General features: G+C 50.1%; 1 protein-coding gene across 1 annotated transcript; it reads right to left on the bottom strand.

The window, feature by feature from the left end:
- Positions 1-2,968: 2,968 nt before the first annotated feature.
- HAS1 (hyaluronan synthase 1) lies at positions 2,969-14,622 on the bottom strand. Its single transcript, XM_070386781.1, has 5 exons — positions 14,593-14,622; positions 9,760-10,464; positions 8,068-8,293; positions 7,178-7,310; positions 2,969-3,748 (listed from the first exon to the last, which is right to left on the bottom strand). The coding sequence occupies exons 1-5, from the start codon at positions 14,599-14,601 to the stop codon at positions 3,073-3,075; spliced, it is 1,749 nt and encodes a 582-aa protein (XP_070242882.1). The 5' UTR covers positions 14,602-14,622; the 3' UTR covers positions 2,969-3,072.
- Between the last annotated feature and the right edge of the window lie 3,899 nt (positions 14,623-18,521).

Raw genomic sequence — 18,521 nt, 5'->3', positions numbered from 1 at the left:
AGCTGTGGCAGTGCAGGGCCCTGTGCTGAGGGCTTTAGGTGCACGCCCAGGCCCCTCCCCAGATTTCTGGCAGTGTCCTGGACATTTACGCCTGCATCAGTCACCTTCAAATAAGGACCTTCGTGTCGCCACAAAAGCCTGTTCGTCCCCCAAAACTTTCTTGCTGTCATCAAGTGCATCACCATCCACCCATCCGCTCGACTGGAAACCTAAGTTGTGTTTAGTTTCTCCTCCATGTCTCATCTATTTCCAAGTCTCAGCCTTTTCAATTCCTATATATCTCATGGAGTTGCTCCCTCTCTGTGGTGTACCACCATCTCTTGCCTGGATCTCTGGATCAGTATCCACACTGGTCTCCCTGGTTGAGAGTGGGCTCAGCCTTGTCCCAGTGCGATCCATTCTCCACAAAGCAGCCAGAGTGTTCTTTTTTTTTTTTTTTGGTGGCTATTTTGGCTAAGGTTTTAATTTTTTAAATTAATTTTTATTGGAATATAGTTTATTTACAGTGTTGGTTAGTTTCTGCTGCACAGCGAAGTGAATCAGTCATACATATACACATATCCACTCTTTTTTAAGTTCTTTTCCCATATATGTCATTACAGAGTATTGAGTAGAGTTCCCTGTGCTATAAAGTAGGTTCTTATAAGTTATCTCTTTTATATATAGTAGTGTGTGTATGAGAAGGAAATGGCACCCCACTCCAGTCCTCTTGCCTGGAAAATCCCATAGACAGAGGAGCCTGGTGGGCTGCAGTCCATGGGGTCGCTAAGAGTCATACACGACTGAGCGACTTCCCTTTCACTTTTCTCTTTCATGCATTGGAGAGGGAAATGGCAACCCACTCCAGTGTTCTTGGCTGGAGAATCCCGGGGACGGTAGCCTGGTGGGCTTCTGTCTGTGGGCTTCCGTCTATGGGATCGCACAGAGTCGGACACGACTGAAGCGACTTAGCAGCAACTTAGCAGCAGCAGTGTGTGTCAGTTCCAATCTCCAGAGTGATATTCTACAGTTTGTCAGGTCAGGTCACTCCTCTGTCCAGAACCCTTCAGTGGCTCCCCATTGCTACTGGGCCAGAATCCACCTCCCCTCAAGGTCTCCGAAGCACCCCCTGTATTCACCATTATTCCTCTTGTTCTATCCAGGATCTAGGGTACATACTATTTTCTTCCTAGAATCATGTTTCTTCTCCTTTCTGTCTAGTTAACTCAGCTATGATTTCCCCTGAACAGCCTTTATGTACATTAACCTATTTGATCTCCAGGGCAACTCTGTGGGCAGGCACTATGTTGGTGTACCTGACTCCCCTTCTCTATCACCCTCCTCTTTACTCTCTAACCCACTGGCCTGGAACATACAAAGCTCAGTCCTGTCCTTGGGCCTTTGCATGTGCAGTTCTTCCTACTTGAAATGAGATTACTCTGACCCTCACGAAGCCACCTCCCTCTCACTTCACAGGTCTCAGCTCAGATTACACCTCTGACTATTCCCCTCCTTCCACATGATACCTGCCCCCCCCCCCAATTTATTTTTATTTTTTGTGTGACTGGCTTGTGGGATCTTATTTCCCTGACCAGGGATTGAACCTGGGCCCTTGGCAGTGAAAGCTTGGAGTCCTAACCACTGGGTAGCCTGGAAAATCTTAACATCCCCCTATTTTTGCTTGTGCACAGCATTCACTCAGACCTGATGTAAACTTATTTTTTAATTTGGTTTTATGGCTTCCCCACCTTAAAGGTAAGCTCCCTCATAGTGTTCTTCACCAGTATGTTCCCTTTCACTGATTCATTCAATTAGAAAATATTTACTGAGCGTTTATTATGTGTCAGGCATTTTCAAGGCACTGTAGACACAACAGTGAAGAAATCAGAACAGACAAAAATCTGCACCCTCAAGACAGGTGCAGGGGATTAAGAGATACAGACGATTATGTGCCTGTTAGTTGCTCAGTTGTGTTCGACTCTTTGGGACCCCCGTGGTCTGTCCATGGAATTCTCCAGACAAGAATACTAGAGTGGGTTGCCATTCACTTCTCCAGGGGATCCTCCCGACTCAGGGATCAATCCAGGTCTCCTGCATTGCAGGCAGATTCTTTACCATCTGAGCTACCAAGGACTAATGGATTATGTTCCTGAGAATCCTTAACTAAGGATAACACTGTCTTTGCTTAATGGAATAGGAGCTCCTGGAAAGCAGACTCAGACTCTTAATAGCTTCTGTATTTGCAAACCTGGCAATGTGTGTGGAATTCAATAGGAACTTGGTAAATGTGTTTTGTGGTTGACTGACTGAATCAAAGAATGATTGAAGTGAAATGCCAGCATCCAGCAGATAATAGATGCTCCATAGTACCTGAATGAGATGTTGAGAAATTCCACCTTCAAAACAAGCCCGACCCATGGCATTCCTATCCCTGTTTTCCAAAGAGGACGTCCAGGCTAAAAGAAAGGAGGGTATCCTGTCTAGTTTCAAACAGGCTCCTCCGTCCATGGAATTTTCCAGGGAAAAATTATGGGAGCAGGTTGCCCTTTCCTTCTCCAGGAGACCTTCCAAACCCAGGGATCGAACCCATGTCTCCTGAGTCGCCTGCATTGACAGGTAGATTGTTTACCACTACGCCACCTGGGAAGCCCCAAGACCCAGCCAGGAGTCCTCAGTTCTCCACCATGCAGCCCCCCTTAGTTCTGGGGGGGAAAAAAGAAAAGAAAAAAAAAACGGAGAGTAGGCTGAGAAGAAAATAAATAAAATTCTTTATTATATTCTAATACATAGTACAAATGGAGGTTAAATAAGAACAGAGAAATAAGGGGACCCAGGACAGCTTGTGCGGACCCCTTTCGCCCTGCCCCTAAAAATCCACACCCTGATCAATAAATACCCCTCCCAAGAGACCCAGAAGTCCCAGCCCGCCCAACCCCTCAAAAGAGTCCAGGCTGAGAAGTCTTGGGTCGAGCCCCTCACTTCACAGAGGAGGGCCACTGAGGCCCAGGGGGTCACCCAGCAGGTGCGTAGCTCCGGGAACCCCGCTAAGTCCCCTGGGGCCGCTCCCCGAGCCAGCGCCCCGCGCACCCAGGCTCACACCTGGACGCGGTAGCCTCCCGCCCGCCGCCGGCAGAGCCTCCGCACGCCCACCCAGTAGAGGGTCAGCATGACGGCCCAGTAGCCCACGTAAGCGCCGGCGCCCGCGGCCAGGTGGTGGGCCTCGGCCGCCCGGGAGGGGCCGCTCCAGTCGGCCCGGGCCTCGTGGACCACGCTGCGGACCAGGCCCCCGAGCAGCAGCAGCGCCCAGAGGGCCAGGGGCAGCACGGGCACGTAGTTGGCTGCCAGCTTGCGGCGGCCGGACGTGCCCCAGCCGCTCTGGTTCATGGTGGCCAGCGCCAGGAACTTGGCCGGCAGGAGGCCGCCCATGTAGAGGGGCGCGTAGAGCGAGAGCAGCAGCATCCGCAGGCAGCCCCGCAGCCAGGCCGCGAATGCCGCCTTGGCCAGCGCCACGCCCTGCACGCACAGCAGCACCCAGAGCAGCGCCCAGGGGCGGCCCGCGTAGAAGAGCCGCAGCACCGTGGCCGCCACGAAGAAGGGGAAGAGCCCCGAGACCACCGCCTCGTAGGTCATCCACGCGTGGTGCCGGTGCCACCAGAGCGCATTGTACAGCCACTCGCGGAAGTACGACTTGGACCAGCGCGTCTGCTGGCTCAGCCAGCGCAGGAAGGACGAGGGCGTCTCCGAGTAGCAGCGCGACCGCGAGGTGTACCTGGGAGGGAGGGAAGAGACGGGGCTGTCAGCGCGGCTCTCCTTGGAGCCCACGGGGACAGATCCGAGCCAGGAATGGCCCCTGGGGCACGTGTGCTCAGCCTCTCTTGGAGAAGGAAATGGCAACCCACTCCAGTACTCTTGCCTGGAGAATCCCATGGACGGAGGAGCCTGGTGGGCTACAGTCCATGGGGTCGCAAAGAATGAGACACGACTGAGCGACTCTCTTTCTGGACTTCAGGGTTTCCGATACCTACCTGGGTCCCTGGACTTTTTATCTAAGTGTGTGTGCTCTTTGGGACCCCATGGACGGGTCCAGACTCCTCTGTCCATGAACGAGATTCTCCAGGCAAGAATACTGGAGTGGGTTGCCATTTCCTTTTCTAGAGGATCTTTCCGACCCAGGGATCAAACCTACATCTCTTGTGTCTGCTGTACTGGCAGGTGGGTTCTTTACCACTGTGCCACCCGGGAAACCCCTCTTTATCCAACAGGAATTGATTAAAAGGCCAGTGGAGGAATTCAGGGAAGCCTTTACTGGGACTCCTGCTGCAAGTAACACGTTCCCTTGCTTGCTCCCTCCCCTGTGGGGCTGGGGAGGCACTGGTCCCTTACATGGGATGAGGGTAGGGACGGATCAGTAGATCAGGTGGATGGGGTAGTTTTGGTGGTCTGCCCACCCCTTTGGTGGTGCACCGTGCAGGGATCAGGCCCGGTACCCCCACTTTTGCTCCCTACACCTCAGAAATGGCAGTTGAGTTTTGGCCTTTTTGTATCTCATTGTTCACAAGTCGCCCAGGCTGCACATGCATGTGGGTTACTTTTAGTCCCTTATCGTTTCTTTGTATTTTGTTACTGGAGGAGGCCTTTGGGTGCAAGCACTGGTATAACATCTGCCTACAATGCGGAAGACCCGGGTTCAATCCCTGGGTCGGGAAGATCCTCTGGCGAAGGAAATGGCAACACACTCCTGTACTCTTGCCTGGAAAATCCCATGGACAGAGGAGCGTGGTAGGCTACAGTCCAAGGGGTAGCAAAGAGCCGGACACGACTGAGCGGTGTCACTTTCACTTTCAGTGAAGTATAGGGTCCCAGGTCCCAGCCTGTCTCATTCTCATATGTAAAATGGGGTCAACAATGTTTCCTACCTAATAGATGAGGGTTGAAGGAGGATTAATGCCAAGTGCTTAAGACCAGTATATTGTACTTGCTCAACTGATGGTGGCTATTACTATTTTTACTATGACTAATGTAACTTGGCATTACTGCTATCATTGCAGTGGCCAACGCTATTACTAATACTATACTAATACTATCACTAATCTATTACGAATACTGTTATTGGCAGACCTCAGGGTGAGGAAGGAGCCAGGCATGGTTCCTACTTGGGATAGCCCTTGCCTTAAAGCTTCTCAAGGGAACTATTAAGCTCCCTTCCTGTGGCCCTGGCAGACATTACTAATCAATCCCTCCCAGGTTTCCAGCCAAGCCCCCACAAAGCTAAAATCACTTATGTGAGACATCATCGAAGTGGCCTCCAGCAGTCAGCTTGTTAGGAGGGATTAAACCATTCTGTCCCCAGGGGCATTGTTTGACAGTGCCCAGTCTCCTCCCCCTGTGCCACCTGGGATCCTCAGTGACCTCCGTGGTAATCCTCTTCCTCCTGCAGTCCATACTCAAAACAGCTGTCCTGTTACAACAACATGCTACCCCTCTGCTCAAAACCGCCAATGGCTCCCTCTCCTTAGTTCACAATTCTTGACCACAGAGGCTCTCATGAGTGGACCCTCCACCCTGTGAGCTCTCTGTCCTCTCCTGACGCTCTCTCCCTTGCTATTGTCCAGCTGCTCTATTTTCAGCCCCCATTCCTATCTTATCCTAATTTGTCATTTCACTCTCTATCTGGAAACTTCTATCCACCTTCCTGGCTTTATATGTCACCTTAGCATGTGCTGTTGTTCAGTTGCTAGATGTGTCCCACACTCTGCAACCCCATGGATTGCAGCATGCCAGGCTTCCCTGTCCTCCACTATCTGCCAGAATTTTCTCAAACTCATATCCATTGAGTCAGTGATGCTATCTAACCATCTCATCCTCTGTTATCCCCCTCTCCTCCTGCCTTCGATCCTTCCCAACCTCAGGGTCTTTTCCAATGAGCTGGCTCTTTGCAGCAAGTGTCCAAAGTATTGGAGCTTCAGCTTCAGCATCAGTCCTTCCAATGAATATTCAGGACCAATTTCCTTTAGGATGGACTGGTTTGATATTCTTGCAGACCAAGGGACTGTCAAGAGTCTTCACCAGATGTATCATTCTCTAATAGGCTATATTTCCAACTTCTACATTTTACTTATTGTCTATCTCTGCAATCAGTGTAAGCATGAATTTGCAGTTCTTTTGTTTGCTGCTGCATCCCCAGAGCTGAAAACTTGGGAGGCACTTGAAGAATATTTGTCAAGTGCATAAAGGTATGGGTTCCCTTGGTATACGCTGGGTTCTCTCTGGCACTGTCACTGGTCTAACTTTGTAGAAATATCTTTCCCTCCTATGTCACCTGGTCTAGCCACACTCCCCCGAATCTCCTTCAGTTACATCCCTTCTTCCTGAAGCACTTATTGGGGTTTAGGGGCTCTCCTCCTCTCCCACGTGAATCTTCTCACTCTCTCACTAGCTGATCCCACTCTGTTGATGTCTTTCTCTTCCAACAGATTGGGGAGTCTGTGCTCTCTGTAGTGGAGCCATCTTGCCCAATTTCATGTTTTATCTTCTAGGTGGCATTCCCACCCTCACCTCACCTACTTGGCAGAGTCCACTGGGTCACATGGTTCCATGTAAAGGCCACCCCTGGCCCTATGGTATCTTCCACTCTCCTCTAGTGTCTCACTTGATGCATTGGATTGGCCAAAAAGTTCACTGGTAATGTGTTACGAAAAACCCAAATGAACTTTTTGGCCAACATTATAGCTCATGATTCAATGCAAGTGTCCCATCTGTTCTTCATGGTTTCTCTCTGTCTCCTCTGAAATCTTGCTAGAGAGACCCAAATGTCGTATGATTTACTTTAACTTTGGAGTAACCCCAACACACATACCCGAGAAGGCCATGGCAACCCACTCCAGTATTCTTGCCTAGAGAATCCCGTGGACAGAGGAGCCTGGTGGGCTGCTGTCTATGGGGTCACACAGAGTCGGACATGACTGAAGCGACTTAGCACGCATGCATGCATTGGAGAAGGAAATGGCAACCCACTCCAGTGTTCTTGCCTGGAGAATCCCAGGGACAGAGGAGCCTGGTGGGCTGCCGTCTATGGGGTCGCACAGAGTCGGACACAACTGAAGCAACTTGGCGGCAGCAGCAGAAGCAAAACACACACATTTGCTGAGATACTCATTGGCCCCTGCACACACCCAGCCACCCAGTGCCCTCAGCTTACTTGGTGGCATAGCCCATGCTGAGCATGCGGTTGGTGAGGTGACGGTCATCCCCAAAGGTGCAGTGGGTGCCCAGGAACTTCTGGTTGTACCAGGCCTCAAGGAACTGCTGCAGGAGGTTGTTCCTGTATAGGCCTGGGTGGGGGAGGGGCACACAGGAGCCTCAGCTGCTGCTGTTGCCAGCACCACCCCCAGCCCAACTCATCTCCAATTCCAACCCCATCCTTTCTCTAAATATTTATTTCTATTTATTTATTCAGCTGCTCTAGGACTTCGTTGTGGCATGTGGGATCTAGTTCCCCTACCAGCGATTGAAGCTGGGCCCCCTGCCTTGGGATGATGTAGTCTTAGCCACTGGACCATCACTGTAGGCCCTCCAGCCCCATCTTTAACCACCTCAATCCCATTCTTAACCCTGTCTCCAATGACAACTCCAGCCATGATCCTGTTCTCAACCTCACCTCTTTCCTCAACCCCACACCCATCCCAAACTTGCCCCAGTCCCATCCCTGACCCACAGCCACTTTGACTGCAAACCCATCCCCAATCTGGTATCCATTCTCAGCTCCACCCCCTACTCATCCTCATCCAAAAAACCCATCTCCAGCCTTAAGCCTAGCACCAACAGTGTTCTTAAGTTCCAAACCCATCTCATCCCCTTCCCCAATCCTTTGCCCAGCCCCAGTCCAATCACTATCCACATGCTTTCTCCAGACCATTCCTAACACCAGACACCATCCCCACCTCCAGCTTCCAATCTTACCCCATCCCCAGTTCCTGCCCCAGCCCCATCTTTGTCTCCTGTCTCAATCGCATCTTCAACCCATCTGGCCCCTCTTCTCCCTTCCTTCTCCACACCATCCATGGCCCTCCCAGCCCTACCCCTGCTCACCTAGGGGCCCACTGATGCAGGACACGCAGTGGAAGTAGCTCTGGCAAGCCCGCTCCACATTGAAGGCCACCCAGTACCGCAGGCTGCTTAGGAAGCTGACCCAGGAGTCCAGAGGGTTCAGGATCCGTACATCACCCCCAACAGCCCCTACACGGGGGTCCTCGTCCAGCACCCGCACCAGCTCCAGCAGCGCCATGGGGTCCAGCCTCGTATCTGAGTCACAGACCTGACAAATGGAAGCGGCCAAGATTCAGGCAAGATCCTTGCACAGGGCTGGCAATTGAGGGGCCCTTACAAAGGATGAGGACCAGCTCAGACACTCTGCAGCCAATCTGAACATAGCTTTGAGTTTTTTAGTCATGTTCAATGTTTTATCACATTTTAAGATGACCGCCCCCCTCCCACACACACACCCATGCTCTTGTAAAATACCCTCCTCTGGTGTGTGGGCAAGATCTGTAACTTGCTTCTAACCTATAGAATATGGCCAATGTCCAAAGTGATGATATAGAACTCCCATAACCGTGTTCTCTTATTTGGAAATGGTGAAGGAGTTTTGCAGTGTAATTAAGATTCCTAATCTGTTGGCTTTAAGTTAATCAAAGGGAGAGTATCCTGGGTGGGCCTGACCTAATCAGGTGAGCCCTTTAAAAGAGAGTCTGGAAGTCAGATTCTTGCTGGTCTTCACAAGGCAAGCTGCTATGAGTTCTATGGTTGCAAAGAAACAAATTCTGCCAACAAACACGTGAGCTTGGAACAGGTCCTGGAACCTTTGATAAGACCAAGTTCCAACTGACACCATGACTGCAGCCTGATGACACCCTGAACAAGGGATCCAGTCAAGCTTTGCCCAGATTCCTAACCCATGGAAACTATGAGATAATAATAAATGTGTTTTGTTTCAAGCTGCCAAATGTGTGGAAATTTGTTATGCAGCAGTATAAAAAAAACCTGTTGCAATGCATTAATGAATAAATTACTGCATTGAATGGATGAATGAATGATGAAATGAACAAATAAATCTCTATACTGATAGGTAAATGGATGGATAAACAAAAGAATCTCAACACTGAATGAATGAAGAAACAGAATGAACCAATCTCTACATTTAATGACTTAATTTAAGTAAATGAGTAAATGAATGAATGATCTCCATATTGGATGGACAGATGGATGCATGAAAGAATGAGTGAAAAAAGAATTTCTACCTTGGATGAAGAAAAGATGGAACTTCTGTATTGAATGGATGAATAAATAAAGGAGTGAATGATCTCTGTAGTGGATGATAAGATAAATGAATGAAGAAAAGATACAATGAAAGAAGGAAGAGAAAGAAGGACAGACATTCTGTATTGAATGGGTAAATGAATCTTTATATTGAATGGATGGATAAATGGATGGATGTGTTAATGAGAGTTTCTGCATCAAATGGATGAATGAATGGAAAAGGAAGGAAAGAAGGAAGAAATCTCTTCACTGAATGGATAAATGAATGAACAAAAAGAATGCGTTATCTCCCTAATAGTTAGCTGGATAAATGGAAGTATGAATGGTGGGAGGAAGGAATCTCTTCATTGAATGGATGAATGAATAAAGGAAGCAGAGAGGTTCATTCCAATTGAATGAAGGATCCGAGGGAAGTGGGATGGGGGTGTTAGGGTCACAGACGCGGCGGGGGCGCCCCCCACTCACCTGCACGTAGTCCACCGAGTCGCCGAGAGCCTTGAAGGCCGTGTACATGACCTCGCGCTTGCCGCCCCAGCGCTGCGCCACGCACACGCACCTGCGCGTCTTCACCAGCGCCTCCACCGCCAGGCGCCCGGGGTCCTCGGCCTCCACCTCGCGGTAGGCGCCCTCGCCCGCCGCGCCCGCCGCCGCCGGCTCCCAGGGCTGGTGATAGTTACCGTCCCACACGTAGGTGGCGGGGTCCTCGTCGGCGAAGACCTCGCGGAACATGTCGACCATGTACAGGTCCTCGGCGCGGTTGCCGTCCACCACCATGAGGATGCGCAGGCGCGTGCGCGGGTACACCAGGGCTCGGGCCGACACCAGGCACTGGCGCAGGTACGCGGGGTCCTCCTGGTACGCCGAGATGGTGAGCGCCACGCTGCGCGCCGTGGCCGCCTCCGGGGGCCCCCGCGCCGCCGCGCGCCGCGCCGCCGCCGCCACCCGCCGGTGCTCCAGGTAGGCGAAGAGGCTCTGCGCCACCAGGTGCGCCGAGAGGAACGCCCCGTAGAGGCCGAAGGCCAGGAGGCCGTAGCGATCGGAGGCCAGCGGCACGCCGGCGGCGTAGGCCCAGGTCATGAGGCCCAGGATGAGCAGCGCGAAGGCGATGGTCAGCACCCGGCGGACCAGGCCGGAGCAGTGGCGGGCTGCCTGGCTGGGCTTGGGCACGTCCTTCGGGAAAAGAAAGGGGGAAAGAAGAGTCCTGAGATGCTCTCCGGGAAGGGAAGCCCTCCTGGCTTTTGTTTCCAGGCCAACGGTCACATCTCCTTTTCATAAAGAGAATCCCCTGGGTACTGCACAGTTAAGTAAATGTGGCAAACAGTTATCAAGGCTGAATACCTGCTTTCTCTGCTTGTGATGCTATTTCCCCACGTGTTTAACAGCTTTAAAATCCACAAGGATTACACTCAGTGGAGTGTCACAGTTGAATTAACAGGGGTTCCCTGCCTCCTTCTTAGTGGCAGGGAAAATGATTCATCTCATAAAGCTTTCTTGCTGCTGCTGCTAAGTCATTTCAGTCATGTCCGACCCCATAGACGGCAGCCACCAGGCTCCCCCGTCCCTGGGATTCTCCAGGCAAGAACACTGGAGTGGGTTGCCATTTCCTTCTCCAATGCAGGAAAGTGAAAAGTGCAAGTGAAGTCGCTGAGTCCTGTTCGACTCTTAGCGACCCCATGGACTGCAACCTACCAGGCTCCTCCATCCATGGGATTTTCCAGGCAAAGTACTGGAGGGGGGTGCCATTGCCTTCGCATAAAGCTTTCTTAGTGTTAAGATAATAATAGTGATAAAAATACATCTCAGAGAAGAATGCAATGTGCTTCAAACGTTTTACAAAAACTAACTTATTTTCCTCACAACAGCCCTGTGAGGTAGGTACTATTATTGTGTGTGTATGTGCTTAGTCACTTCAGTTGTGTCCAACTCTTTGCAACCCCATGAACTCTAGCCCTTCAGTCTCCTCTGTCCTTGGGATTTCCCAGGCAAGAATACTGGAGCGGGTTCTCATTTCCTACTCCAGGGGAGCTTCCCAACCCAGGGACTGAACTTGTGTCTCCTGCGTCTCCTGCGTTGGCTGGTGGATTCTTTACCACTGAGCCACCTGGGGAGTCCCATCCCCATTTTACAGGTGAGGCATCTGAGTCACATAGAGGTGCAGCGACCTGCCCAAGGTCTGCCTGGAAAGCAGAGAAGTCAAGCCTTTGTGTGTTTTCTTTGGGGGGGCGGGGGGTGTTGCATTAAAAATTATTTTTATTGAAGTATAGTTGATTTACAATGTTGTGTTAATTTCTGCTGTTCAGCAGTAATTCAGTTAAACATATATATTCTTTTCCATTATAATTTATCACAGGATATTGAATACAGTGTCCTGGACTCTACAGTAGGACCTTGTTGTTTCTCCATTCTATATATGACAGTTTGCAACTGCTAATCTCAAATTCTCAACCCTTCCCTCTGCACCTCGGCACCTCTCTTCCCGTTTGGTCACCACAAATGTGTCAGAGAAGCCAAGATTTGAACCACAACCTTATATATTGGCTTTACTCCACACCAGCACCCCAGGGGGTGGGGGTGGGGGAACAGATAATCTTTCCTGCCACCACCATAGAGATGGCAAAACCAAGTACTGATTAGCCAGAAGGAGTGGCTGGCAGGACCAGGTGCCCAGTACATGTGACTGGCAGAGCTCATAATTGAAGGGAAGGAGGTGCCTCTGTTTTCTTGTCTGTAAAATGGGGGTTTAGCCCCTTCCACGTGCCAAGCCCTGGTAAGGTGAATACTGTTAACGCTTCCTTATACAGATGAGGAAACTGAGACCCAGGTGGGTGTGTTCTCTCATCTAAGGTCACTCAGGCTCCAGCCTCTGGCTCCACCATCCTCTACGCTAAACTGCCTTCTCCCTCTGTCACCAGTTCGCACCTCTTGGGTTTATTATGAGTTAAATGAATCACTAAAGCTATACATCTGCACGGTCCAATACGTGACCCATGGGCCACCTGTAGCTATAGACCACTTGAAATGCAGCGGGTGCCACTGAGGAACTGAATTTTTAATCGTATTCAATTTAAATGTTTGAATTCAGAAACTGGGACTTCCTCGGTGGACCAGTGATTACGAATCCGCCTTCCGATGCAGAGGACATGGGTTTGATCCCTGGTTAGGAAACTAAGCCTGCGTGGGGCGACCGTGCCACAGCTAGAGAGAAGCCTATGTGCTGCAACTAAGGCCTGACACAACCAAAAATAAATAGATAAATATTTTTTAAAATAAAAATACATTTAAAACAGATCCTTAATTCAGTCATTGGAAGGCTTTTACACATGTTTGGAACAAGTAGGATCTGTGAAGCTTCTTTTTCAACTGAATGTTATGAAATCTAAAAATACAGATCAAGCATCTCCAGTGAAAACATAGCATCTGCATGAGATGTGCTACACATCTTGATTGTGAAGCCTGAGTGTGGAAAAAAGAAAGTAAAACACCGCATTCATGTCTTTGTATTGAAATGATAATTTTTGATATATATAGCAGGGAGTCGGCCCCCTACGGCCTCTTGGACCAAATGCCTGCCTCCTTTTTCACTACAGCCTGGCAAGCTAAGATTAGTTTTTATGTTTTTAGAAGGTTGAAAAAAGTCAAAACAAGAATAATATTTTGTGGGACATGAAAATTATATGAATACACACACTACTATGTATAAAATAGATAAACAACAAGGACCGACTGTATAGCACAGGGAACTACACTCAGTATTTTATCATAACCTACATGGGAAAAGAATCTGAAAGAGCATATATATATACATATACATATACATATAATTGAATGACTTTGCTGTACACCTGAAACTAACATGACATTGTAAATCAACTTCTTGTTGTTTAGTCAGTAAGTCGTGCCTGAGTCTTTTGTGACTCCTGTGGACTGTAGCCAGCCAGGCTCCTCTGTCCATGGGATTTCACAGACAAGAATAATGGAGTGGGTCGTCATTTCCTTCTCCAGGGGATCTTCCCAACCCAGGGATGGAACCTGCGTCTCCTGTATTGGCAGGCAGATTCTTTACCACTGAGCCACCTGAGAAGCCCTGTAAATCAATTATACTTCATTCAATAAAAATAAAGGAATAAAGAAGATTACATGAAATTCAAATGTTATTGTTCTTAACATCGTTTCCTTGGCACACCACACACATCTGGTTACATATTGTCTACAGCTGCTTCCTCATTATGCCAAAGAAGTGTAGTTACAATGGAGACCATATGGCCCTCAAAACCCCGAATATTGACTGTCTGGCCTGGTACAGAAAAAGTTTGCTGACTCCTGATACCATGGGTTAAAGAAAACTTTATTATTAAAATTAATCACACCTGTTTCGTTTTCCTTTTTCATGTGGCTACTAGAAATTTTAAATGATGTCTGCGACTCGTTTAATGTTTCTCTGGTACTGGTGCTAAGTCGCTTCAGTCGTGTCCGACTCTGTGCGACTCCATAGATGGCAGCCCACCAGGCTCCCCCGTCCCTGGGATTCTCCAGGCAAGAACACTGGAGTGGGTTGCCTAGTGCAGAGCTAAGTTACAGCTTTCAGCCTGGTGCTAGTAATCGCTCAGTATTAACCACTGTTATTATTTCTTCTGGAATCTTCCTCCTGAGACCCTTTGGCCCAAACCTAGCTGTGCCTGAGTTCCAGGGGGTGGGCCAGTTCATGGTGGGGATCCTAGGGACAGGTGGGCATCTGGAGAATCCTAACGCCAACAACAGTCACAGTCACATGCCATGGACACACACCCCAGACAAGATGACCCCAGACACCTGCCAGTAGAATTTAGTGATCCTGAGACCCCCCCTCCACTGACAGCCACACAGGTGAACTCGAGGGCACGTGCCCTTCAGCAGATAAGAACACCACCACCAGCAAACACACACACACACTCACCAGGCAAGGTCAGGAAAAAAAAGTTAACAGTTGAGATTGAACCATAGGAAACTGCCATTTTCATCAGTCAAAAGTGACCAGAGATGGGTGATTTCATTTAGTCCACCTTAATATTTACCGAACACAAGAAAATAGAAATTTAGACCCACATGTGGTGCAAAGACAGCTCTTCTCTGCCCGATCCGGTCCGGGGCACATGGACCTACACGGATTTACAGGCAGGTTGGACCTGACATGCATTCAGGCCAGAAGGCACACAGACTCACAGGGCTGCTGTCACGCACAGGAGCACACATGCGCACAAACGTGCGGGGAGGCCTCCCGCCCGCAGTCTCACGCGTGCCCACGCACACTCAGGCACACACCTGTGTCATCGCTGCGGCTCCGGCGGCCTCTCTCCTCGCCAGCTGGCTGCTCCCGAGTCTCCCCGCTGCCCCTGAGCTTGGGGCAGATTTGAAGAGCCGGGCGGGCGGGGGCGGGAGGAGGGGCTGACGTCAGGGATGAGCTGGGCCAGGGGCTCTGAGGTCACGGCCGAGACTCCGGCAGCCACACCCGCTTCCCGCCATCACCCCCGCCCCCCTGTACCAGATGGGCCTCCCCTTCCAGCCCCTCATTCTCGCTCCCCTTCCCTCTCCCCCCGAAGCCCCCAACACCCCAACTCCTGGCCCCATCTCTCCCCTCCATTTCTCCTCCTCTCTCTCTGCCTTCATCTCATTCCTCTATGTCTGGACTTCTCTCCATCCTTTTCGTTCTCCCCACTCGCTCTCTCTCCACCCCTTTCCCCCCCCTCCCCTATTTCTCTCTCTTCCCCACTACCCCCAGCCCCCCTCGCCTCCCCTCTTATCTCCCCCCGCAACACACAATGCCAGCCACTCCCCTCGAATCCTTGGATCTCTCCCATGTTGGCTTCCCTGGGGACTGGCCACTGACAGATGGAATGAGAGGCACACATGTGCGTGCTGGTGGGTGTGACTGTGTGTGCCCTGGTCTGGGAGGTGGGCTGTCTGGAACTGGAGCAGTGAGTGAACATCTGAACGTTCGGTGCCTGGTTGATTCCTGTCCACGTGCGTATGCTTGCGTGTGGATGTGTGTGTTTGTGTGTGTGCATGTGTGCGCAGGGCACACGCTTATGTGCCAGGGTCTGGGGAGGTGGCTGGGGCATTGGGGTTTGACTCCCCAGGGTCTCCAGGGTGAACTCAGAGTTGTGGGTCAGCTGCCCCAGGGACTCTGGGCAACTGAGTCAGAGAGAGCACAGACAGAAGTGGAATGGGGATTATTGGGGAGTCTGAATCCCCGATTTCTCAGAACCAGAAGACTCATACATGTCGTTGTTTCTATGCCCTTGTTTTCATGATTAAAAAAAAATCTCTGGAGGTGATGGAATTCCAGTTGAGCTGTTTCAAATCCTAGAAGATGATTCTGTGAAAATGCTGCACTCAATATGTCAGCAAATTTGGAAAACTCAGCAGTGGCCACAGGACTGGAAAAGGTCAGTTTTCATTCCAATCCCAAAGGAAGGCAATGCCAAAGAATGCTCAAACTACTGCACAATTGCAGTCATCTCACATGCTAGTAAAGTAATGCACAAAATTTTCCAAGCCAGGCTTCAGCAATACGTGAACCGTGAACTTCCAGATGTTCAAGCTGGTTTTAGAAAAGACAGAGGAACAAGAGATCAAATTGTTAACATCCACTGGATCATCGAAAAAGCAAGTGAGTTCCATAAAAACATCTATTTCTGCTTTATTGACTATACCAAAGCCTTTGACTGTGTGGATCACAATAAACTATGGAAAATTCTGAAAGAGATGGGAATTCCAGACCACCTGACCTGCCTCTTGAGAAACCTGTATACAGGTCAGGAAGCAACAGTTAGAACTGGACATGAAACAACAGACTGGTTCCAAATAGGAAAAGGAGTATTTCAAGGCTGTATATTGTCACCCTGCTTATTTAACTTATATGCAGAGTACATCATGAGAAACGCCGAGCTGGATGAAGCACAAGCTGGAATCAAGATTGCTGGGAGAAATATCAATAATCTCAGATATGCAGATGACACCACCTTTATGGCAGAAAGTGAAGAACTAAAGAGCCTCTTGATAAAAGTGAAAGAGGAGAGTGAAAAGTTTGGTTTAAAGCTCAATATTCAGAAAACTAAGATCATGGCATCTGGTCCCATCACTTCATGGGAAATAGATGGGGAAACAGTGGAAACAGTGCGAGACTTTATTTTTCTGGGCTCCAAAATCACTGCAGATGGTGATTGCAGCCATGAAATTAAAAGATGCTTACTCCTTGGAAGGAAAGTTATGACCAACCTAGACAGCATATTAAAAAGCAGAGACATTTTGTCAACAAAGGTCCACCGAATCAAAGCTATGTTTTTTCCAGTGGTCATGTATGGATGTGAGACTTGGACTATAAAGAAAGCTGAGCACTGAAGAATTGATGCTTTTGAACTGTGGTGTTGGAGAAGACTCTTGAGGGTCCCTTGGACTGCAAGGAGATCCAACCAGTCCATTCTAAAGGACATCAGTCCTGGGTGTTCATTGGAAGGACTGATGTTGAAGCTGAGACTCCAATACTTTGGCCACCTGATGTGAAGAGCTGACTCATTTGAAAAGACCCTGATGCTGGGAAAGATTGAGGGCAGGAGGAGAAGGTGACGACAGAGGATTAGATGGTTGGATGCCAACTCGATGGACATGGGTTTGGGTAAACTCCAGGAGTTGGTTATGGACAGGGAGGCCTGGCGTGCTGTGGTTCATGGGGTCGCAAAAAATCGGACATGACTGAGCAACTGAACTGAACTGAATTCTCTCTGCTAACCCTAACCCTAACTGCTAACATCTCTCTGTGACCCTATGTTTCTGTGTGCCTGACCATCTCTTCTCTCTTTAGATCTGTCTTTCTTTAAATCTCACACTTTGTGTCTTTCTCCCTGGCTTTGTTTCTCTGTCTGTCTGTCTGGTTCTTTCTCTCTGTCTTCCAGTCTCTCTCTGTGGCTCCCTCTGTGTATGTGTGTGTGTCCATTTCTACTTGCTTTCTTCTGGGTTTGCATCTTTCTGTCTCTTAATTTCTGACTCCGCACCTCCTGACTTCCTTATTCTATTGCCTCTTTCTCTCTCTCTCTTCCCTTTCCTCTCTTTCTCTACTCCTCGCTCTCTGTGGGTTCCTCTCTGCCCCTGTCTCTCTTTGCGTACGTCTGTCACCTTCTCTCTGATTCTATCTGGATCCTTAACTCTGTTTTTTCCTGTCTCCCAGTTTTGATTCTCTGTTTCTCCTGGATCCTCTCAGTGGCTGCCTGTTTCTCCTTTGTCTGTGTGTTCGTCTGTCTGTCCATCTGTGTGTGTGTGTCTCCTCTCTAAGTCTCTCTGCATCTCTGTGTATCTCCGAGGCTCTGTGTGTGTGTGTCTCTCTCTGACTCACACTCTCTCACACTGTTTGTCTCTGTTTTCCTGTCTCCAGGTCCTCGTATCTCCCTGCTGCTCCATCTCTCCCCGCCTGTTCTGGCACTTTCCCCTGCAAGGTGCCAACTTCTCGCTCCCTGAGTTTCCCCAGACAGGCAGGGTGTGGGGGAGCCCCGGCCAGTTTGGGCCTCTGCCTGAGCCTGGCTGTCAGGGAGAATAAGGCTACTTCAGGCCCCGAGTTAGGGGTACCCCGCCCCTTCTCCAGGGCAGGGCGTCTCTGACGCGGTTGCTGGGAGCCCAGCCGCCGCCTGGTGTCTGGCCGTGTCTGGGTGATGGGTCCTCCGATGGGAGCCCAGCCCAGAGCATGAGGGGAGGGCAATCCCTCTACCCCGGGGGGAGGCTGGGGGAGCCCGGGCTCCACTCAGAAGCTGGGCATTTGGCTGCCCAGCCCCCACCCCGCCCTGCCCGGGTGGAGCAGCTGTATAAAACCAGCTGTTTCTAAAACCAGAGTGTGGACGAGGAAGGAGGGACCAGGACTTTAGACCCAATGGTGTCTTTCTCCAGGACCCAGGATTTGGGGCCCCCAGCCCCTCCTCCCTCAGACCCAGGGGTCCAGGACCCCAGCCTTTCCTCCCTTGGATCCAAGAGTTCAGGACCCTAATGCTCTCCTCCTTCGGACCTAAATGTCCAGTCTCCCAGAATTCCTTGCAGGGAGAGATGACCAAGGCTGGAAACAGCCAAGCCAAGAGCTGAAAGACAAGGACAGATAAAATGGACACTCGCACAGGAGGCTGGGGCTGACAGTGGCAGGACCACCCCCTGCTCCCCTCACTAACAGCCATCTCTCCCAGAATCCGCCACTCCAATGGTGGCTCTTGGGT

Source organism: Bos mutus, chromosome 18 (assembly GCF_027580195.1).
Source record: "Bos mutus isolate GX-2022 chromosome 18, NWIPB_WYAK_1.1, whole genome shotgun sequence".
Lineage (NCBI taxonomy): Eukaryota > Metazoa > Chordata > Mammalia > Artiodactyla > Bovidae > Bos > Bos mutus.
Note: the sequence above shows the minus strand (reverse complement) of the source record. Positions and strands in the feature narration are given on the sequence as shown.